This window comes from Leptopilina boulardi, unplaced genomic scaffold, assembly GCF_019393585.1.
Source record: "Leptopilina boulardi isolate dan_hultmark-lab unplaced genomic scaffold, ZJU_Lbou_2.1 LbouV2_155, whole genome shotgun sequence".
NCBI lineage: Eukaryota > Metazoa > Arthropoda > Insecta > Hymenoptera > Figitidae > Leptopilina > Leptopilina boulardi.
The window spans coordinates 410,594-435,073 of NW_026137702.1; the positions used below are offsets into that span (position 1 = coordinate 410,594).

The following is a 24,480-nucleotide window of genomic DNA, read 5'->3' on the forward strand; positions in this document are numbered from 1 at the left end:
TTGAATAATTACAAGCATTATAAATGAGTTAAATTGAACGATTTATACGAGAGACACGCGAGATTACATATATTATGCAACTATACATTGTATAAGTTTTTTTTTTCTTTTTCTTTCATCAAGTGACAGTATGTTAAAGTTGTTGCATTTGAATAACGAATGTTAATATATATATATATATATATATAGAAATATGTAACCTACATTTTCAAGACAGGATATTATAACATTGACTGAATTCTGTTTAATTAAGATGAAATTATCAAGAGGTGACACTCAACAAAATAAATTATAAAAATATTTTTGAATTGATATATATTGTAAATAAAAATTATTCTTATTAAATTATTATTTATAGGTCAAGAATTTATTTTATTTTGAGTTCAGATTTTTTCTGTATATATATATATATACTTAAAAAAACGTTCAATCAAGCTAAAACTATCACTATAAACATAACCTAAAATTTTTTTTTGCCGTTAAGGTCCCTTTTCCCGTGGAGCGTCACTGAAGTTTTTTTTATCTATAATACTTAATTGCTTATCATGTTTTTAACGCCATCGTTTGTCAGCAAAATATATATTATACACATATACATAAATTCCCCATCGTTACCATTATGGTAACCAAAGATCCGCTAATTAAACCGTCAAATGTCATCCGTAATTAAAACGGTCCCAGGCAGGTGTGACAAGCATGTGGCACTTTTGAATCGGGGTTGGTATTCCGGAGGCGGAGGGTCGAAATATATATATATATATACGACCTCTGGGGTTGTTATGGAAGGTGGTGCCGATATATGAGTATATATATATATACATATATAGGATAAGTGTCAACTGCAGCACGGGAGATAAAAGAAGTGAAAATAGAATCCAGCCACCGATCCATCATGTTGACATGAGCTCCGTAGCGCAGACTCATACCTCATTGGTTGACTCCACCCAACTTATATCACGTGACCTCAATAAACTCCACCTTTCGTCCTGCCTCCAAGGAGAATGAAAACCTGGATCCTTTCCTGCGGCAGGGGGAGTCCTGAACAATTTTGCAGAGTTTCCTATAAGCCTCAGCGCACAACTCTGGTCAGTCTCACCTGCGTTACCTGCGCGTGTAATCTCGCTTGACCGGCCGCCTCCGCGCGGCCAGTATATTTTTGAAATCCCTATCGGTAACATCGAAGCGAATTCCTTCGTGTGCATTTTTTTTTTTTTGGTGACAGTGAACCGAATTTTTTATTTTAAAATTCGAAAAAAAAAATAAAATTTATTCCATATATCGACTCTATATATCAATCTCAATATATACTGTGCATCATGAAACAATGTCAAATCTTATCGTGTCTGATAAGAAAAGAAACAATGTCATGTCGCACGTGAAACTCTACTTCGACTACCAATATCGTTTTATTACCAATCCTGATGTCTTCAAGTGTCAGTATAGTTACGGACATGACAATAATAAGTGCGCTACTAAAATAAAATTGGAATAAACGATTTTAATGTTCTGTCATTATGATGATGATGGACATGGGTATGTACGGAACTTACGGTAAGCCAACTGACTCATATCCAAATTATGGTTTTTCAAATCATAATCAAAATGGTCATTTGTCAGTTTCTTCATCTCCAGAATTGCCACATCATTATCAACAATCGGACATTGGTCCCTATTCATCAGCGTCTTCTGATGCATTTTTAGCATCCGATTCAGGTGCATCGAGTACGCCACCTCAAAGTTTTTATTCCCAAACTGGTGCCGTATTACATGAGGATGGCACTGCAATTATCTCATCTGAAAATGGACTTAGCTATACAATATTGGATTATGCACCATCTTCATCCTACTCTGCGCAACATCATCCAACGGATCCACATTCTGGCTATCATATACAGCCACCGAATTATCGTGATGATCATCGACATCATGGAGCATCAACAATTCATCAGGGATCAGTAGTGTCCCACATTAATCATGAGCAAATACATCATCATCATCATCATCATCACCAATCTAGTCATCACCATGAGCAGGATTATCAAATTCCAATTGGCTCATCTAATTATCTTCACCAGATACCACCGCCACCCACGGAAGAATCTTTACATTATGGACAAACAAGTCTTAGGCAGAGTGAATATGCTTCTCATCCGACGGGACATTATAAAGAGGAGAGTCCTGATCCGAGTTATCATAATTTACAACAGTCTGGACATAATCTTCATTCTCATGGTCATGCACATCATCATCATCATCACCAGCAACATTCACATCATACACAGCCACAACAACAACAGCAGCAGCAGCATCAGAGTCATGTACCAACGTATAAGTGGATGCAGGTCAAAAGGAATTGTCCTAAACCCGTTGGTGAGTTTACAATAAATGATTGTATATATATATATATTTGTATATAGATATATTGTGTATATATATGATAAGATTAGTTTTGTATTTGCTTCTGATAAATTTTATTACGAGACGCAAGTTTTCCGTGATATTACAATTATACAAAATCCTTTGATATATATTAAGTCTTTAAATTTATATCAGTGAGATTTTTTTGGAGTTGGAATTTGACAAATGAATTACTTCAGTAAGATTTTGAGTAAAATTTAGTTACATATTCTAATTGAAACAGTCAAATCTGTTTTACCGATTAATGATAATGCAGATTTGAAAAATTAGCAACAATTAGATTAGTTTTCAATAAAATTTGACTGAGTTTCAGTAAAAAAAAAAAATTGGAAACAGTCATCAAATGTATTTTACCGTTAAATAATAATGTAAATTTGACTATACATAAGTAATAATTCGATTGGTTTTCAGTCATTTTTTACTTAATTAAACAAATTTGCATCATTATTAATCGGTAAAACAGATTTGACTGTTTTAATCAGAATAATATTAATAATTGAATCACTATATATAGTAAGATTCCCACTGAAATTTAGTCACATTCTGATTAAAATAATCAAATCTGTTTTACCGATTAATGATAATGCAGATTTAACTGTTTTAGTTAGCAATAATTAGTTTGATTTTCAGTGAACTGTGACTGAATTTCAGTGGAAATCTTATAATAAAGTGATTCAATTAGTAGAATCCTGATTGGAAAAGTCAAATCTGTTTTACCGATTAATGATAATGCAGAATTAACAAATTATGCCAATAATTCGATTGATTTTCAGTAAAATTTGACTGAATTTCAGTAGAAATTTTGTTATTCAATTCGTAGAATTTTGATTGGAACAGTTAAATCTGTTTTACCGATTAATGATAATGCAGATTTAACTGTTTTAGTTAGCAATAATTAGTTTGATTTTCAGTGAACTGTGACTGAATTTCAGTGGAAATCTTACAATAAAGTGATTCAATTAGTAGAATCCTGATTGGAAAAGTCAAATCTGTTTTACCGATTAATGATAATGCAGAATTAACAAATTATATGGCAATAATTCGATTGATTTTCAGTAAAATTTTGACTGAATTTCAGTAGAAATTTTGTTATTCAATTCGTAGAATTTTGATTGGAACAGTTAAATCTGTTTTACCGATTAATGATAATGCAGATTTGACTGTTTAAATTAGCAATAATTCAAAAGAAAAAATTAAAAATATACCAATTTTATATACTTCATGGAGAAAAAATGATTTACCTGGAACAGCGAAACATTTCACTATAGTAGCAAAAATTTTACTTATTTCAGGTAAAATCTTTCGTTATTCTAGTAAAACTTTTTGCTGTTTCAGGTAAATTTTTTTATTTTCCATATTGCCACTAATTTAAATCATTAAAAAATTTATTAAATTCTATTATATAAATAATATTCTACTTAATTTTTTAAAATTCGTATTTATAATATTAAAATTGAAGAATATAATTTGTAATAAGATACGTATATATATATATATATATATATATATATCGTTAATATCTTTTATAAGATGCGTTATATATAGTTTTATATAACAATTTGTTCCCAGAGAAATCCCAATATAGTCCTAATCTAGATTTTGTCAACTAAAAATTCAGTAGATAAGTTACTCAAGTGGATCAAAGAGAAGATGATACCTATAAGCTTATACTTGGAAGCCGTATATATATATATATATATATATATATATATATATATATATATATATATATATATATATATATATATATATATATATATATACATTCGCGGTCATAAATCAAACGTGACAACCGCTTGCCAGCTCTCTATCTGTCAAGCGCTACAATCGCTGATGTAGTAAAGTTTGCATATATGATCAGGTTTAGGTTTTGTTGTTTAGACATCGCAAATAGTTTTCCTGTCCCTTGTAAAATTATTACATTACACATTCTGCTATATATAATATACATTATATATTTATATAAAGTATATCATCAGTTTTCACTAATTGTAAATATCTATATCACTATATTACTTAACTGTTTTAAAGTTTTATCTCTTTATACATAATAATAATAATAATAATAATAATTTTTTAATTTTAAATTTAACTCAAATTTTTTAAAAATTATTATTTTCTAAATTTTAATTATTTTACATATTCCGTTTTTACACTGATATTTCTATTTTGTATACCGATTTTATAATTGAAATTTCAGAGTAAAAGCGAAATGTATAAAATAATTAATATTTAGAAAATAATAGTTTTTTAAAACTTTAAGTTAAGTTACATGTCAAAAATTAAATTATATGTGTACTGACACGATGAAAGGGACCTTAGAAGAAAAAAAATTATAGGTTATGTTTTAAAATTTTGAAGTGAAGATACACAAAGAGTATATTATAACTCTTAATGGAAACTAAATAATATTTAAATCTTCATTATATCTAAAATAATCAATAAAAATTGATTTTGATATTACTAGAAGCCAAAAGAAACTTTTAATCAAGAAAAAACTGTCGTAAACATAACCTACAACTTTTTTCTTCTAAAGTCACTTTTACCGCGTCAGCACACATACTATATATATATATATATATTTATGTCTGAAAAATATGTTCATTACTAAAACGTATACGTTTTAGTAATGAAGATAAAATAAATTGTGTACACTGAAAAAAAAATTATTTGATTCAAATAATCGCGGTTTAGTTGACTATTACCAAATAAATATTTATTTGTGCCAAATAATTATTTTTGTTTGAATTAAATAAATTGTATTTGAAACAATAATTTCTGTATACTTGAAACAAATATACGATTTAATTTACTCAAGTAATAATTATTTGATACAAATAAATATTTATTTGACAATAGTCATAAGTATAATTATTTGAATCAAATAAAATTTTTTTTCAGTCATATAGTATATAGAAAAAAATTTTTATTTTATTTATAGTTTACTGGTGACCATAAGAAACAAAATTATCAAAGGGTACTTAATAAAACTGATAATAAAAATATCCATTTAACAGTAGATATATACTACTTAATATAAAATTAAATATATATGAGATAAGATAAGCAAAATTCAAGTACAGGGAATAATCTAAATTTTGCGTCTAAATTTACTATATATATATTTTTTTTTGTGCTTATACATTTAGTTTTCTTAAGAAACCATTTCCACAATTTCTACATTCAAATATAAATTAAAACTTTTAATTAATCATGAAAAAAAAAAATTTTCCTGGAACAGCAAAACGTTTCATAGTAGTAAAAATTTTACTTGTTTCAGTTAAATATTTCGCTATTCTAGTGAAACCTTTCACTGTTTTAGGTAAATTTTTTCTTCCGTAATCCTCTTTTGTTATTTTACTTTCGTAAACTGATGATCTACTTTAGAGGTTACTATAAAACGTGAAATAAATTTCACTTATATTTTTAATATTTGTATTATATATATAATTAAAATCTAATTTTATATGATTTTATATAATTTTATATAATTTTATATAATTTTATATAATTAATATATATAATTAAAATATAATTATTTTTCATAGCTATAAATGTATATAAGAAAAATACATTAGAGTAAAAAAAGAGTATCTGATTAGAATTGAGATCTGGATTAAATATTAAGGAAACGAACTTGAAATGCAGAGATTGTAGATTGGATGTTAATTACTTTGTGTTTCATGAAGCGAAATATTATCGACTTGACATTATCGACCACCGATAGAACGAATCACGATAAAAAGCAGGATTTATTTCGTATATCGGAAACTGTTATCTGAGCGATCCACAAAACACTATAATGTGCGCTATATACACACACGGATTGATATAACTCCCAATGATCCGGTTACTGATATTTTCTTTGTCATTGTCTTTCTCAAGAATTAATCTGACAATGAAATTTATATAAATATATATATATATATAAAAAACTGAAGAAATTTTTCTTTTTTTTATGAAAAAGAAATTTTTTTAAAATTTACATTTAATAATTTTCTTTTGTTAAAATAATTCTAATAAAAATATTAATTTATTAAATTAGTTGGTAAAATTGTATATTGTAACGTTAAAAAATTACGTAAAATTTTGCGCAACTAACGTTAATTCTATTTAGAATAAATTTAATAATAATTACAAGAAAATTATTATCGTAGAAATATTTTTAAAAATGAATCAAACAATGTCAGTAAAACGTGATATATTCAATAACATCGATGAATGTATTGTTAAATCAGTTACCAAATTTAACGCCGCATAATCATATATTTTATCTTTTTGAGAGTGTATATATAGATATATGTTTATAAAATCGACAGGAAAATAAATTTTGGTTAAGAGGAAAACGTAATAGGGAAACTCCAAAGTTATTTTTAATTAATTTATCAATAAAAAGCCAAAAAGTAAAATACAATAAAAGTGTAAATATAGTAAATAAATTTAATTATTTAAATTAATTTGTTGTTCTTTGACTCGTTTTCTTTCATATAAAATAAAAATTTTCTTTAAAACAAAAAAAGTTTTTTAGTTTCAAAGAAAATTTTTTTTTGATTCAAAGAAACATATTTATTTAAATTAAATAAATTTTTTTTGAAACGAAGATAATTTTCTTTTGAATCAAAGATAATTTGTTTTGAAACAAATAAATTTTCTTTGTATCAAATAAAAATTTGTCAAAATAATATTTTTTTTTTTTTTTGAATCAAAGAAATCTTTTTTTCTATATAGGTGTAAAATGTGCGCGCAAAGAGTGAGAAAGAGGAAATCTCGCTTATAAGATTATGAGAATTTCACTTAAAAGCTCATTATAATCAAATTAATAGAAACAAGCGAACATTATATGCAAAGGGTTAAAATCATTACACTCATTGCGCCAAAACATGCAATCTGAGCCTTATAAACTTGGAAGCTTATATACCTAACCCCCTCGATTGCATAATAACTATACGCACTTCCATATCCCCTTCATTTTACAGTCTTTTAAAAATCCATATATATATATATATAGCCTTTGGCATATTATCGTTTTCTGTTCACATTTAACAACCTGTTGCAAAAAAAAAATTTGAATATCTCATTAACTCTGTGAGAAAAAATTTTTCAACCAAAATCAAAATTTTTTCAAACCAAATTTTTATTGAATCAACTCTGTATAAATGTACAATTTTTTTTTTTTATTAAATCAATTATAATTAAATTCTTTTATCTTTAGAAAAATTTATTAACATTTAAACTAAACATTTATTTGGATCAAGTAAATATCTATTCGAATCAAACAAATTCAAATGGAATACGGAAATAATTCAATTTTAAATTTTGTTTGAAATAACCAAAAAATTGTATTAATACAAAAAAATGTTATAACTTAGTTCAAATAAAATTTTTTTCTCAGTGGAATGACGTTCATATATTTTACAGTTTCTCTTATAGAGGCGGATACTTATATTGAAAAGAATTTTCTTTCTAAAAATCTGATTGGACGAAATTACAACAATAGTTTCTTTCTAGCCTCTAGAATTTCATCGCTCTAGAATTGGTTAGAAAAGGTCTGAAATTTGTTTTGTGGGGCGTTTTGAACTGATCCACCCTTCGCAAATGCGCTTAAGTTGTCACGCTGTGAATCGAATTCTCCAATCTATCATATATATATATATATATATATATATATATATATATATATATAAAACTCGATTTCATTTCCTAGAGTCGTTTTTTCTTTTTTCAATATTTGAAAATAAATTCGTATTTTTCAAACAAAAAATTATTCTTTAAGTGAATAGAAATCTTTATTGTAAAGAAATTATTTTTTATATTATCAAAAATTGACTACTGGCGCGGTACTGGTACAAATTTCTAGTGAAGTCTGTCAATTTATGTTCAACGGAGAAAAATTAATTTTTGTATTTACTAAACCTGGAACTAATAAATTTTTGTTTGGTTACAACAAATCTTGTTGGATAAACAACATATTTGTTAATATAAAATTTTTTAGTTACAACAAAATTTTATTGTTTCTTACAACAAATTTGTATTGTAACTACACTCAGAAAAAAATTCATTTGAAGCAACCAAATTTTAGTTAAATCAACAAAATAAATCAGTTAACCAAAAATTTGGTTGCATATAAACCAAACGTTTATTTAGCTTAATCAAATTTTTTCTTTGTTCAAAAAATTTATTAAAATAAACCAAACAATTATTTAGATCAAATAAATATTTATTTGAATTAAACAAATTTTGTTTGAACTAACCAAAAAATTGGGTTAATATAAAAAAATGGTACATTTGGTTCAAACATATATATATCTTTTTTCTGAGTGTATACCAAACAAAATTTTCTTCCTTTAACAATAAAGATTTGTTGTATAAACCAAAAAAATGTGTTAGTTATTTTTAGTAAAAATGAAAATTCAAAAATTGATCAAAAAGGAAGGAAACGTGAAATAAAATTTTTTTTAACGAAACAGTTAGTAGATTCGAAAGCTATAAGCGTAAAGAAAATGCAATTATAAAAGCGATTTTATACGTATATAGCGAAAAAAAACAAGGTTTTACGTGTAATAGTAGTAAATGTGAATGTTCGTTAATTCCCTGCCCATGTTTATGTCATTTCAGCAGTTTTACTGCATACTTCAAGATATTTACAAATGGGAATATCAGGCAGTCTGATTAGGTTGGTATGACCCTACCAAGGTCTATACATTAACCGCGCGCACATATATTATATACATATAAATTCCTATGCCATAAATTTTTACGATTTTACGTCATATATACACTTTTCATATATATATACAAAATAAATACGAGATAAAATTTCACTTTCATAATTCTTCAACTTAAAAGAACTCGCGATATTCATTAAAAAAAAATGGAATAGATCTTCAATTTTGAACTCCTAAAAATATAAAAAAAATTTGAAACTATTTTGTATAAATAAATTTCTAAATATATTCATATGGTTTGAATGTATATCCAAAGGGACCTAACGGTAAACTAAATTTTAGGTTATGTTTAGTGATAGTTTTACCTTAATTTAGGTTTCTTTATATATTTATCTAAAATCAAAAATAAGCTTTTTTTTTGAATATTTTTACCATATATGTTAGAACACATTTACTAAAAGAGAGTTAAAAAGCAAAGTTTTAAATCAGACAAATTTCGACTGGGTCAAATTCTTGAATTTCGTATATATACATCGAAAATTATTTTTTGTTCTCTATAATTATCTTTAAATAAAAATTTTCCATTCCTGTATAATATTAGCACTATAACGGGATCTTTAAATCAGAGGGGATCATTAAATTTTTCGATTTAATCTTTCAGAAATATCTAGCAGTTAATTACTTTATTACAATGAGAATAGTATATATATATGTTTTTATTTGTTAAAAACTTAAAAAGAAAAAATGGATTCTACTTTAAAAAAAAAAATATATATATATATATATGAACCGTGAACTTGGATGAAGGTAAAAACCATATACAGAAATAGTTTAATTTAAGAGCATATAAACAGAAGTATATAAAGGCTCAAGTATTATAAGGCAAAAGAAGTTGGAAGGTATATATATGGTTAGGCAACCGGCTGGGCATGTTGCATTGGAAGGCAAGGGCCGGCGGACGCGTGAGTGAGCGGCCGATATCTCACGAGGGGATCAGAGGATCGCTCGCGTGTTTCCACGGCACTCCACCCGCCAAAGCATGTCTAACCCAAAGCCCCGAAAGCCACCCCATGTCCACGTGTCTCGCTCACGGTGATTTTCATTTCCGCGGCACTTCACCGCTATAACCTTAACTTACCGCCCGCGCCACGCCGCAAAAGTATACTTTTTTTTCTCTCTCAAGAAGCACGCATCGACCTGGCCACACTTGAATTCCAAGTACTTTTATATATATTTACAACAAATTATCCAGTCTAGAAGAAATCTCATCCGGAAACGCTAAAATTGAATAAACATTTTTACGCTCCACGAGAAAAGGGTCAAAAAAAATTTTAGGTTATGTTTGTAATAGACAAAAAAAAATTAAAGTTTGAAAATTTTACACAAATTAACGAAATTAAATAATAGAATTTTTAGGTTAGGAATACCACTTTGTAATGTTTCCTTGTTCCCTCATGTATTTGCCCCAATTATTCATTATCTAGTATGAAACACTTGCTTTTAGCCACTAAATCCAATACGAGACGCGCACTAATCACATTCATCGAATATTTTTACAATTTTTCTATACAGATTCATTTTCAGTAACGTGTAAAGTATTGTCGTTTTTACCGTGTAGATAAATTTAATCCTCCGAAAGGTAAAAAAGCAGTAGATATATATTCTGCGTTTGCGCAAAATTTTTACTTCTGCGCAGACACGCAGAATATCTGCCTTTATAACCTCTAAGAGGATAAAATTTATCCACGCACGATGACAAAAAAAAATTTTTATTTTATGAATTATTTTATTTTATAACTTAGTTATAAAAGGAATTCGCAACTTTAATGATTGTAAAATTTGCAAATATTGAAAAAAACTGATTAAGTATACAATTGTTATTGAATAGCGAAGGTGGTACCTTGAGAGCAGGGAACAGTGATATGGAACAAAAATATTGATGCTATTAAAGAAACAATAAATTTTTTTATGAGAGTCATTAAGAGTGTTGATACTTCTTGTAAGGAGTATATATACGAAAGCTATAAGCAAATAAGCAAAACCTGGTAGCCCCATATACTGTATACAGTTGACTGCATCAGTTAAAACCTAATAAGCCCTATACTCACAAGTATAAAATATATATATATATATAATATGAGCCATGTATGCCAGTCCACCTTCACCTGGAGACCTCTGATAAAATCTCTCAACCTGGTTAATGTTAATATTTTACATGCGCTTGTATGTACAGCTATTTAAATTCCCCAACATTCACTAATTAAATTATTAAAACAATTTGCTCTTTCTCAATTAACGCATTTTTTGTCAGTTTTATTTTTTTCCAAAAAAAATACTCATTTTTTCAATCAAATGTAAAATATTAGCTTTAAATAAAATTCATTGATAAATAAATTAAAATAGTTACGCTAATACTTTCCTTTATATATATGAAAGGAATAAAGGAAAGAAGTAGCTAATACATTTTTTATATCACATAAATGTATTAGCTACCATTTTTGAATATATGTTGATTTTCGTGTATGGAATGTCAATCCCTTGAGCACACAATCATCTCTCCGTTATTCGGTATAACAACCCCTGTTGAGAACACATTATGCAATTCAAATATTATTCAAAGGCTAAAAGCCAGGAGGCCCAGCAGATGATGTAAGATTATATAGGAGACCAAAGGAGCGTGTGTGGTGTAATATTATACAAGAGTGTCCATAACTTTTTGAAACTGTTTAATAATATACAAAATAAGAATTAAATTCAATCATCCTTCCACATGATCATATTTTGTCATTAACTGTACAAAAAACTTTTCTTTAAATCGTTAATAAAGTTTGTTTTAGGATTTAAAACACTGAATGTTAGATCGGAAGTTCAGCTGTGTTTAATGACTATCGAATTTCAAGATCCGATTATACGCTTCAACACCAACTAATAAAATATATAGTGAAAAATCCCAAACAAATATTAGACTCCAAACATTTTTTTTTATCTATATTTCATGACTTTTTATTGTCACATGAAAATTTTAAAAAATATAAATGTTTTTCATTTTTAAGAATTATTATTTGGTAATTTAGTTTGTATTTAAAGAGGTAGAAAATTGCGAGTTAGGAGAGAGGTGAGTCAAAGAGAAACTTTATACAAATCGATACGACCGTCCCCATTTCTTCAGCACTCTTTCAACCGAATCTAGAATGGCTGGACTTGTGTTGTAATTCATGATTACAACTATAATATAACCTTTGCGTGAAGGCGTGACAATATAATCATAGTCAAGGAGGGTTGAAAAATAATTCAAAAGAGTTAAATATGAATCTCAATGGAAGATACTAATTAGTGAGGTTGGAATTTTGCTCTTATGATCCCTCAAGGTATAAAATTCCACACATACACGTTCGCTTGATTCTCATTAATCCTCACGACAAATAATTTCCGTCGCTCTTCCCCCATCATCTGCATAAAAAACCAATCACCTCAAGACTTTCAGTTAACCACAATAACTTTCAGTTATTCGCTATACATTTTAACATATACGAAAAAAAATTATATTATTTTATTTATCAATAAAATTGAGTTTTTTAATATATATAAACTCGGATTAATAACACTCAAGAGCAATTATAATATCAATGTCAGTGTATTCATTAGAGGCAGTGTAACAACTGTTACAACTGTCGCAGGAATCATGTTTTTCCTCTCTGAACGCGTGAACGGATAAACATGCACTTGATAATCTTAAACTGCATTTTTTTTCCAATAATTCTAATTTTGATTTTTCATATTATTTTTTGTATTCAACTGATAAATTGTTCAAATCTTCTTACATTATAAAAATTGGATTTTTCAAAATATATACACCAGTCAATTTATCTAATGGAAGAGGGTAGACGATATATATACTCTTATATATAAATATTAAAAAAAATATACACATCTCGCATTTATACTAAAGATGAAAATATATTATTTAATTATAAAAATTGTGAAAAGATAGACAAACTCGTATTTCGCTTCTTTCTTCGCCAAAATAAAGAAAAAAAAATATAAAAATATTAAGCTGTATAAAAAGGGAGATCGGATAAGAATGGAAAACAGATGATCCATCTTGTGGTTCATTGCTTAATCTTTAAATGTAACGTGTCAGTTATAGGGACGTATGATAAAGGAATTTCTAAATTATTTTCATAATTTGACCGCGACAATCAATTTTTCGAATACTAGTGAAAAATTAGTTTATTTATTAATTTATATTATAAACTAACACTGTCAATGTCAATTTTTATAAAATGTGTTTACAATTTTGGAAAATTGCATTTTTTACATGAGAATAACATTTGGTACGCGTAATATAAAAGAAAATTGCCTCACCTATCACTTTGTTTCTCCCTAAATCTTGTAACTAGAATCGTGTAACTTTCATCTAACTGACCAGCTGTGTTGGACATTAGACGGTTGTCAAATAAAAGGGTTGACCCTACAAAAATGTCCCCTATCAGTCCTAATGTAATTAGCCAATTGAAGCCCTAATATATATAACAAAATGTTTTAAGAATTATTTTTTATAAAAAAAATATAATTTCCTACATTACAATATTATTTTATATTTATATAATAATTGTATATACACTGTAAACTTGATGGTATCATTTTGGAATGCAACCTTTATTTATATTTATCACATAAGATTTAAGTTAAGTTCACAATCACAATACTTGAAAATTTTTAATTATTTTTGTGGTTCAAATAATGATATCAATAATTTATTTATTATAAATGAACAAAATTTAAGCAATGCACGCTTGATAAATATTTCTAATGCGTTGTCAATTAATGCAATTAATAATTTCCTATTACACAATATCATAATCGACATATATGACATTTGTAAAAAAAACAGGGTTGGGATCAAATTAACAACGTATTGACAATTAAAAATTCGATTCGTAACTTTAGACTATCCGAAAAAATTAAAGCTCTAAAATGTTATAAATTTAAATGCATAGATATTATTGAATATATATGTAAGTATGTAAGAATGATTTCATACTGATCATAGGTAAGCGTGAGTGTGAGAGAGACGCATAAGTATGTCTTCATCGCACTCGTGAGCTGGTTTATATTTTTACGGTATATTTTCGTTAACGATAAATTTAATTTCCATTATTAAACATTTTTAGAGAAATAATAAGTCAAAGTTGTTTGCTTTTTTCTTTTCAATGATTCTCTTTCTATAAAATTATCAATTGCATGTAAAACAGAAAAGATATCATCGGGAACATTTAGTTTTCATTTATAAAAGTTTCTACACGGAAAAAATTCTCAGGAAATGTTATTACGATTTAGTCTTCATAAAATTTTGTTACGATTTAGTCTTTATAAGATTTTGTTACGATTTAGTCTTCTTCTCAGTTTTTGTAATTAAGGTGAAGCTTATTATCAACTACATCAAGATATTTTACGTGTATCGATGATTTTTTCAGCTTCTGAAATATAAAAGATAAATTAAAAATGTATATACATAAAATAATTGAAAAGATATTAAACATTTAGTACGTACATTTAAAAATTATAACTGATTATCCTATATATAACTAATAATTAAAGAACTATGTTTTTTTTTTAAATAAAAAAACTGCTTATTTCATTTTGCTGATAAAGTATTTTTATTCTTATTCCAGCGCCAAAAACAAATCCAAATGGATCGGAATACGGTGGTGGAGCAGTGCCAGGTTCTGTAACGTCAGTATTTCCTCCGACGGTAAATACTGGCCCGATGACCTGTCTTACCAGTGGCCCTTTAACAGGACTATCGAGCAGTTTCAACAATACCGGTCGTACAAATTTCACCAATAAACAACTAACAGAATTAGAAAAAGAATTTCATTTCAATAAGTACCTGACGAGAGCGAGAAGAATAGAAATTGCCTCGGCACTTCAACTCAATGAGACACAAGTGAAAATTTGGTTTCAAAATCGAAGAATGAAACAAAAAAAGAGAATGAAGGAGGGACTGATACCAACTGATGGTTCAACATCAAATTCATTAAGTCAACTTAGCGGTGCTAGAAGTAATAGTAATTCACCTACGGGGTCTTCGAATTTAGAAATTGGAGGACTTAACATGCACAATTTTACAAATGAAAATAGTCGAGATTCCTCTCCATCTACATCAAAGGAATGACATTATCATTAAGAGAGATGATGGAGTTTCTATTAGTTATCAGTTTCTGATTATAATAAAATTCATCCAAAAATTTAGAATCCAGTTTTGCTCAGTTTAAATAATTCTAGTGAATGTCGCATGAGTATTATAATTTATTTTCCAAATGTTCTGTTTGAAATCTTAAATTACCAATAAATTTTAATATCAAACGTGTAATAAAATTACTGTCAAATAGATTATTGGAAATATCTCAATAATGTAATTTGTTTGCGTGTGGAAAATTATTAGAATTGAAAACTGTTTCTTAAAAAACATAAAACAAATTTTATTGTAAATAAAATTTTTAAACTGTGAATTATTTTTGGAACATGTTTACAAGAAACAGAAAAAAAAAATAACAATTTTCTTTTTAAAAAAGGAACAAGCTCAGAATTTCACGACAAAAAATTGTTGAAAATAAATTCATACATAAATATTTTGTAAATATTCAAGTTTCAAATTCAAAGTAATGCATTTTGTCACATGTTGCATTAAAAAGAAGTCATCAGAGCGAGTTAAAAAAAAAAATTACTTTTTCTAGATAACGCATATGTATATACAAGTAATGGCACGAACCTCCGACAACAATCGAATTTTTCTTTTTTAAACCTTTTATCACGCAACCATAATTTAAGAACTGGTGGAATATAGCGTGAGACGATATAGTCCTACTCGTGCCGTTAAGGATTTCGTGGTCTGTGACAGACTGGAGTCAATAAAAAAAAAAAAAAAAAAAAAAACTCGAAATATATGACGACTGCTATCGTTATAAATTTTTGAAAATTATTTAAATCGACAGCTTTTAAAATCACTTTAGTGAAATTTACCAAATCAATGTGTACATTTTCAATAAAATTGCGACAAACTGTTATATAGGGTTTTCTCAATTGTTGAGAAGTTTAGTGACAAATATAGACTATAGTTTTCACTTTAGAAACTGGGATAAAAATAATCTTTCCACTTGTCTCGGAAAAATTTTGACTTTTTTTTTAAACAACAAAGTAAATGCCAAACAATTTTTCCCAAAATGTTATATTAAGAATTTAAATTAATTCTTTCTTATTCTCCAAAGAAATATTTTATCCCCAACTTCAGTGTTTTGTCATATAAAAAAAAAATTGTAAATATTCAAGAACCAAATATATGTACAAGTATACATGCATTGGTATAAAAATCTATTTCATAATTAATATAATCTCTAGACATTTCACAATAAAAATTAAATTCCAGTCATAATTGTGAAGTGATAGTAAATTTCTATTCAATTTTATAATATAGTTTCACTATTCTTGTATACATGTAAATATGACTTATGCAAATCTTAAACAATTTAAAGTAGAGGAAAATAAATTTTTTTTTTTTTTGTTTGACAATTATATGTGAATTGTTATATTGATAAAAAATATTGTAATCCTAGTCTATATATAGTATCACTTCAGCTCAGATTTGCATAAGCTTCAATTATGTTAATAAATTATGTAATTTTAAGTCGTAGATAAAAATTAAGCATTTAATATTAAAAACAAAAAAAAACATAATATAGTCCTGGGTTTTTTTTTTATCCACACAGAACTCTGTACTTAAAGAATGATTATTATTTTAAACTATAGCGATAGTTTAACAGTAATGTTCTGTAGGAAATTGTAAAATGAAATAAAATATTATTGTATTTAAAAGTAAAGAAGATTATTTTTCTAACCCTTAAATTTTTTTTAATTAGAAAAATACTCACATTTTCTTATGTCTGCGTTGTTTTCTTCACTTCAAATTTCTGAAAAATTTTTTTTAAATATTTAAAAATAATGTTGGTTTAAAATCTTATTATTTTTCAAACGAACTGGGAAAGCAACTAAAAAATTCCATTAGTAAGAAAAAGAAAAACACCTTTGTTCTTGTTTTACTAATGGAAATTTTTAGTTGCTTCACATGACACCAGGTTCGTTGCAAATTTTTCCGCCACCATTTAAAGACAAGCAGTGATCACAAAAAGTGAAAAAAAAAATTAGTTCAGCTATCCACCTTTTGACCTCAACTTTTTTCGTCATAAAAATTAAGTTTAAATTGAAGTCTTAATAAAAGAACTCCATCTCTAATAACAAACCAACTGCTTAATTATCTACAGATGATAATAAAAAAACAGTCGATAACAAAAATGTTTCAGGTAACTGAAATACCGACATAAACGAACAGAGTCGCCATCTATTGAATATTAAACAAACTGTTTAGTTATCTACAGTTGATTAATCAAAAAAAAAAGTTTAAGGAATTTCTAATATCGACAAAGTAAAATAGTTCAAAATAATTTTACAACTAAGTACAGATGTCGCTGAAAATTATTTTTTCAACGTTAATAAACGTCAGTGAAAAAGAAAACAAAACATTGACAATTGTTATTCATTTATATAAAAAAAAAAATGTAATTCTGAATACTTTAATTAATAATTTCACAATGGAAAGTAATGCAGAACGTTTAGGCGATATTGTAGCCGACCATAAAGAATTAGAGCAAGAGGAATTGTTTTTAACTACATTGTTGAGTAAAATCGATAAACAAATACATGCTCTTCAGGTTTGATATTTAATTTTCATAAATGTTTAATTAAAACTAAATAATCTAGTTTTGTAAAATAAATACTAAATATTTATAGTTTCCTGAAACATAACCTGCATATTTTATGATCATTTAAAAAAAAATAATTTTAAAATATAATTGAGAATTCATAGGCCAAACTTTATCTTTAATAAATAATTATTTATTACATTATTCATTGTAATTTTGATAAAAATCAACTCTATAAACATCCATTTACCTCTCAAAATACAATTTTCCTTCATATTTAGTCGATTTATTAAGTCTTTTTTGATGAAACCCAAAGTTAACCGAAACTCACGTTAAATTTCGCTAAATCAAAATCTCCAGGGATTTTTTAAAATACAGTAAATCCTCGTTAACACGAACTTGAAGGGACCGGAAAATTTGTCTGTTCGTGTTATCGAGGTTGTCATTATAACTGGTCTAACGTAGCAAGATTCAATATTTCTTGTATTAATATTAATTTTTCTTCCTCGTGGAGGAAGCTTTGTAGTCCTTTCATTTATAAAACTTTTCAAAGTGGAGGAAACAAATTTTTTTCTTTATAGAAACATGTTATATGAGATCCTGATCAATTGTCCGCGTGTGTGTATATATATATGTGTGTGTGTGACCTTTTTTATGGTTATGGTAGCGTTTTTGGTGGTAATAGGGGTCTTCCTCTACTCGGATCTGGGTGTCAATTTTTTTCTACACTTTTGGGTGTATTTTGTGCAAGAATATGCAATAAAATCTTCTGCCTAAGAAAAATTGAATTTTTTTTGAGAACTTTTTATAATGTCAATGTAAAATAAAACAGTAAATTAAACAAATATTAAATTAATAACTTCTTTTTAGATATTTAAAACAATATTTTGTAATTAAATATCTATAAAAGTTAAAAAAAAATTTTTGTTCATTTGATCGTTCAAAACTTTTGGCTTATTATGATTAAACTTATCTAATTATAAAACTTCGACGTCGTGTTAACTAAGATTTACTGTACCTATATTTAAAAAGAAAAAAAATTAATTCAAGTATTGAATTTTTCAGGTGGAACAATTAAACATAATAAATTCAAAAAATCCAAATGAAATTAATCCTGTAAACTGTAATAATATGACTATAACAGGGGATGTTGTACAAGTATCTGAAAATGAATCTCCAAAGGAATCATCAAATGGACATGAATTGGATTTAAGACCAATTAAAAGATATATTGATTCTGAAGAGGATGAGGAAGACGAAGATATCGAAAATAATGAACAACTCGAATTTCCCAACAACAGTGCAGACTTTGATTATTTATAGCAAAAAAGAAAAGTAAAAATCGAAACTAACTTTAAAAAATATGTAAATTTTATAGTATTTTAAATTAAAACTTTGTTAAGTAAATAATTTAATTTTTACTTTTCTCTTTGAAGCAAAGTTTTTCTAATGGTAAATTAGAATATTTTTCATTAATCGGATTTGAATTTTTCTGTTATTTCAGAAATGAACAATTCAATATGTTATTGAGTTTTCATTGTTCGTTTATCATCACAAATTACACAATATCAAAACTTTTAATTCGATGCAATTTTTAATTTTAAGAATCCTTTTTTGAAGTTTCGATTAATCATCATTGATTGTATCAAAAAATAAAAATAATAACAAATGTTCCAGAAATTCTGAAGGTTCAAACGAACGAAGTTCGAAAAACAATGATCACAAATTAATTTTGTAAATATTCGTTAGCTTAAACTTTTAGAATATCGGTAACAATTTTCAGAAATCAGATTTAAAATCTATTTTTTTAATATAATCTTTTTTCGCAGGGACCATTATATGACATTAAACAGAAAAAAAAGTCTCTATAAAGTAAAAATTCAACAAACATTCTTAATTGCTTGATTGAAGCACATAGTCCACATCTCTCTATTAACTATATGATTTATTGTATTTTACAGAAATGAAATATGCAAACTTGAATCTTTAAACCCTAATGTTTAAAACAAAAAAAAAAAGAAAAGAAAAAAAAACTATTTTACAAATTTTTTTTTTTCTTTAATTTTATGACGGATTTCTTTGTTGTGAATTGTCAAATTGAAGTGAAGGATCATCGATAATTGATGTTTGTTTAAATTGATCGGCCATTATTCTCGTATAAAATATACCTATTCCTTCAATAACAGCAAGCAATACACCGCCAACAATTGCACTTCCAGTCATTGCTGCGACACCATTTCTTGCTGCTAAAATTGCACCTGTCGCTGCACCGCTAATTATTGAATTCCATGGATCTTCCTTCCGCCTAAAGTGAACTAAAGTACAATCAATTGTTGAAAATGTACCACCCCACATTGCAAAACTTCCAGCTAATATTGGAGCACGTTGTTGAACTGTTATAAGACTTCCCATAAATCGTTTACTCAATCCACTTGGTGCATTTCTAAATCCTTTTATTGAATGAAAAACAGCACCACCAAGTGCACCCATTGTAAATGCTCCTCCACAATCGTCAACTATTCGCCAAGGACATGGTTCCCTCGTATATTCTTCCATTTTTTTTTTTTTTTTTTTAGTGAAAATTTACCTGTACATGAAAAATAAAATAATTATATTCTTAAAAACGAAAAACAAAAAATTTCCCTTAAATTAAATTTTATTTTAAAAACAAAATTTGTTAATTTATGCTCTATTTAAATAACAATTAAAATAAACAGTTCTGGATTGAGTGATATTTTGTTTTACAAAGCACATAACGAAATAAAATCAATAAAAAAAAAATAGTTACGAATTTTATTTTCAATAAAAAATATAATAATAAATGTCATTAAAAGAGAGTACTTGTAGGTTAGATTAACTCCAGGTTATCAGAAATAGAAACTATTCAAAAAATTAGAAATAAAAATATCAATTTAAAAGCAAATTTTAACATTGATTTTATTAACATTTTGTTAATGACAAACAACTACAAGAAAATGAATCTAGACAATATCCATTTAACGAAACATTTAACAATTATAATAATTGTATAAATTGAAAACAGTAGAGAATAAAAGGAACAATTTAATAAAATAAAACTAAATTAATCCTTAATATTTGCCATCTAAACACTAATAGGTCACGAGATTAGAAAAAAAAAGTGAGGTTAGAATGATGAAATCACTCACGTAATTCACTAACACCCACCGACACACAGTTTTAGATGATAAATACAGTTGACATTTAACTTAAAATTGATGCGATAATGATATTTCTCTATGTAACTTACAATAAAATAACAAATTTCACTTTATTTTATGGAGAAAATAACACGCCGGAGGCAAGTACTTTGCACAGCTTCGTTGTAAAACCACCAAACTCAAAATAAACACTTTAAAAATTAAAAATGTTCAACATTTTCCATTTTCAATAAAAAAAAACTATAAATAATAAAATTTAATTTAAAAAATTATTATTTTTTACAAAAATTCTTGATAAACTGTATAAAATTAAAATTTTAATCTCCATATTCCAATGATTAAATAATTCATTTGACTATGTTTTTTCTTTAACACTCAAATAGCACCTTTGATTTAACAGCCAATCAAAATACAAAGAATAAAAATTCTACTCGACGCGGTAATTTTAAATCATAAATATTTATAATTAATTAAAATCGCCAATTAAAATGTTATTTTTATTAATTATAATGATAAATAAATATTTTCTATTAAACTAAATAAAAATATTTTTTAAAAAAATTTCTACAAGAAATTTATTTTTTCTCATGGAAATTTAAAGCGCTTATATCCTGTTTTAAAATAGAAAATGGAATGAAGAAATCCAAAAATAAAACAGGCCTCCACTAGTCTTTGGAATCTGTTCGTTGTATAAGCATAAAATTTTTTTTTCCTATTTTCAAAAACTAAAAAAAGAAATTTAATCATTTAAAATAAAATTTTAAATCGTAAAATAATTTGAAAATAATGTAATTTTGTTATTTAAAAATTTTTTTGAAAATCATTCTTTTTTTTCCTCCACGGTAAAAACATACGAGAGAAGAATTATTTTTTGATCTGCTGAATTCAGATCAGTTGGAAAAATTTTCTAAAAGTGTCAGAATTGTTTATAGCAAATAAAAAAAAAGAAAAAAAAAATATGGCAGAAAATAATAATTTTAAAGCTGGTGGCGATAGTGTGGAAATTATTACACCTGTAAATGTAAAATCAGGTGAAGAATTAAAAGAAATTGTTGAGAATTTATTAACAGTTGAAAATGGAAATACGCAGTGTTTATTGATGAAAAATGAAAAAAAGGAAATTTGTCCTTTGATCGTTAAGGAAAATAATGAAGAATTAGCAAACGTAAGTTTAAATATATATTTAAATATTAAAATATTAAATAAATAAATTCACAATTAATTAATAAATTATTATTTATTATAATTTAATATATATTTACTATCGAAGAAAAAAATTAATATGGAAAGTAATTTTTAGAATAAATTCATTAAAAAATTTTTTTTAAAGGGTGACAGTAAGATAAAGGAAAAATTACTGGAATCTTCTGATGTTTTAAAAATACAAGATATCAAAAAGGTTAGAAAATATTATTATATTCCTTTTATTTTTTCATAAATAAAAATAAAAAAAAAATATATTTTAATAAAATTTTTTTAGGATTTAGAAGATAAGAGTTGCCCTTTAGCGATCAAAAATAATGAAGAAGAAGAACTCAAGAAAGTATGAAAATATAAATATATTTTTACTTTTATCCAAATTTTGAATAATAATAAATATTTTTATTCTCAAAAAATAGAAAAAATCATTTTTTTTTCACTTTTATATCATGAGAAAATTAAAAAAAAAAAAAATCTACTTTATTTTTCAACAGAATGGCAAAGAGGAAATAAAGACTGAAGATAAATTTTCCAATTCTTCCAGTGTTACGGAATTATTATTGCAAATTGAGGTAACATGAAAATTGGTTGAAAAAAATTAATTTACAAATATTTTTTATAATAATAATAATAAAAACAAATTTTCTTTTTAAAGGCAAGAACAAAGGAAAGGGATAATTATCATAATAAATTAATAGAAGTTGAAAAAAAATTTGATATTCTTGAAACTGAATATAATGGATTTTTAAATGGCAAACAAAATGAATCGACTTTGCGTGAGGAAGTGAAAAATTTAAAAATTTTAATTGCACAAACACAATTAAAATTGGATGATCGTATTCGCGTTGTTGCCAATCAAGAAAATCAAATTAATGCATTAATGAGTCAAGTTTCATCATTAAAGGACGTTGTAAACATTACAAAAGATCTTCTTAATATTCGAAATATGGAAGTGAGACATTTGCAGGTAAATTTAATTTTATATATATATTTTGCAAAAAAAAAAAAAAAAAATTTATATAAAATTTAAAAAAAAAAAATTTATTATTAGTTTTACTAAAAAGATAATAAACAAAAAAAATAATATTTAAAAATGAAATTAATACAAAAAAATAAATCACTTTTTTTATATATAGGATAATGTGGAAACAATGGAAGAGAAAATTAATATAGAACGTGAAAAACATAATACAATGTTAATTAAAATGGAATCTGCTTTTAAAATAAATCTTGATTTAAAACAAGAATATGAAACACAATTACGATTGTTTCAAGAATTACGTGAAAAATATGATAAAAAAGTTGCTTTACTTACTGAAGAAAATGGACGTTTGGAAAGTATTGATAAACAAAATAAAACTATTTAAATTTTCATTTATTAAAACATTGAATATATTTATAATTAATAAAGTGGTTTTGAATTTTCGCGCTCAATTTTCTGTTTTTTTTGTATGCTTCTTATATGTATAAATATTCTAAAAACTGAATATTTAAAATAAAGCATCGTTTTTTACATAAGAAATTTTTTATTATTTTCCAATATTTTATATTTTTTTTTGTACCGAAGAATTATTTACTTATAATTGAGATAGCAAATATTTATTTTAATTTTCGATTAATTTTTGTAATAAAAAGGCCTTATTTTATTTAAAAAAAAAAAAAATTAATTAAGAAACGTTTAAAAAAAAAACATTTTTTAATTTATGAAAAAGAATAAGTCGGAATTTTTTTTTTTTTTTTAATTAAAAATCTTTAATTTATTTGTTTCAAAATTTTTTTAAAAAATATAAATCATAACACACACTAATTAAAAAAATTCTCTGATTACAATTCTATTGATTATTTTTAGAAGGGCGCGCAGATACAATATTAAAAATAATCATAATCCTTAAAAAATTCAAAATTTTAATTTTATTAAAAATAATATTATACTTTTTTTTAAACTTCCTTTTTTTTATTAAAAATAAAATTGAAAATAATTTTTTTTTTCATAATATTTTATCTATACAATTATTTTTTTCTTTATAATTTCTATTGTATTTAGATTATTTATATATATTGCAAAACTGTATATTTTCTTTTTAATTCTGTTATTGGTGGGATTTATTTTAATAAATAAATAAATTATATATTTTACGTATTATAGAGGATTTTTTTTTTTTTTTTAAATGACAGGGCTTTTTAGAGGTGTTATATAGGATCGAAAGTAATGGTGTAGCTGGAGTATGTACGGGCAGGGGGAGCGACGCCCCCCAGTGG

The 24,480-nt window shown here is 25.8% G+C and overlaps 4 protein-coding genes across 8 annotated transcripts; 3 read left to right on the forward strand and 1 right to left on the reverse strand.

Moving 5' to 3' along the window:
* The first annotated feature begins 1,082 nt into the window (after positions 1-1,082).
* On the forward strand, positions 1,083-16,022 carry LOC127276891 (homeobox protein Hox-A1-like). Of its 3 annotated transcripts, none has more exons than XM_051297582.1 (3): positions 1,083-1,551; positions 1,618-2,370; positions 14,759-16,022. In XM_051297582.1, exons 1-3 carry the CDS (start codon positions 1,515-1,517, stop codon positions 15,259-15,261), a joined length of 1,293 nt encoding a protein of 430 aa, XP_051153539.1. In that variant the 5' UTR covers positions 1,083-1,514; the 3' UTR covers positions 15,262-16,022. The 3 variants fall into 3 exon arrangements, with proteins under 3 accessions (XP_051153539.1, XP_051153540.1, XP_051153538.1); XM_051297583.1 differs by having other exon boundaries at positions 1,633-2,370; XM_051297581.1 differs by having other exon boundaries at positions 1,083-2,370.
* Positions 16,023-17,602: 1,580 nt separating this feature from the next.
* Positions 17,603-19,252, forward strand: LOC127276882 (uncharacterized). Its single transcript, XM_051297571.1, has 2 exons — positions 17,603-17,851; positions 18,908-19,252. The coding sequence occupies exons 1-2, from the start codon at positions 17,603-17,605 to the stop codon at positions 19,163-19,165; spliced, it is 507 nt and encodes a 168-aa protein (XP_051153528.1). The 3' UTR covers positions 19,166-19,252.
* A 376-nt stretch (positions 19,253-19,628) lies between these two features.
* On the reverse strand, positions 19,629-21,258 carry LOC127276883 (mitochondrial import inner membrane translocase subunit Tim17-B-like). Of its 3 annotated transcripts, none has more exons than XM_051297573.1 (2): positions 21,111-21,258; positions 19,629-20,429 (listed from the first exon to the last, which is right to left on the reverse strand). In XM_051297573.1, the coding sequence occupies exon 2, from the start codon at positions 20,396-20,398 to the stop codon at positions 19,907-19,909; it is 492 nt and encodes a 163-aa protein (XP_051153530.1). In that variant the 5' UTR covers positions 20,399-20,429; positions 21,111-21,258; the 3' UTR covers positions 19,629-19,906. The 3 variants fall into 3 exon arrangements, with proteins under 3 accessions (XP_051153530.1, XP_051153531.1, XP_051153529.1); XM_051297574.1 differs by having other exon boundaries at positions 21,029-21,203; XM_051297572.1 differs by having other exon boundaries at positions 21,010-21,203.
* A 420-nt stretch (positions 21,259-21,678) lies between these two features.
* On the forward strand, positions 21,679-23,673 carry LOC127276915 (uncharacterized). Its single transcript, XM_051297615.1, has 6 exons — positions 21,679-22,186; positions 22,352-22,420; positions 22,502-22,564; positions 22,716-22,793; positions 22,877-23,188; positions 23,358-23,673. The coding sequence occupies exons 1-6, from the start codon at positions 21,980-21,982 to the stop codon at positions 23,586-23,588; spliced, it is 960 nt and encodes a 319-aa protein (XP_051153572.1). The 5' UTR covers positions 21,679-21,979; the 3' UTR covers positions 23,589-23,673.
* Positions 23,674-24,480: the final 807 nt, after the last annotated feature.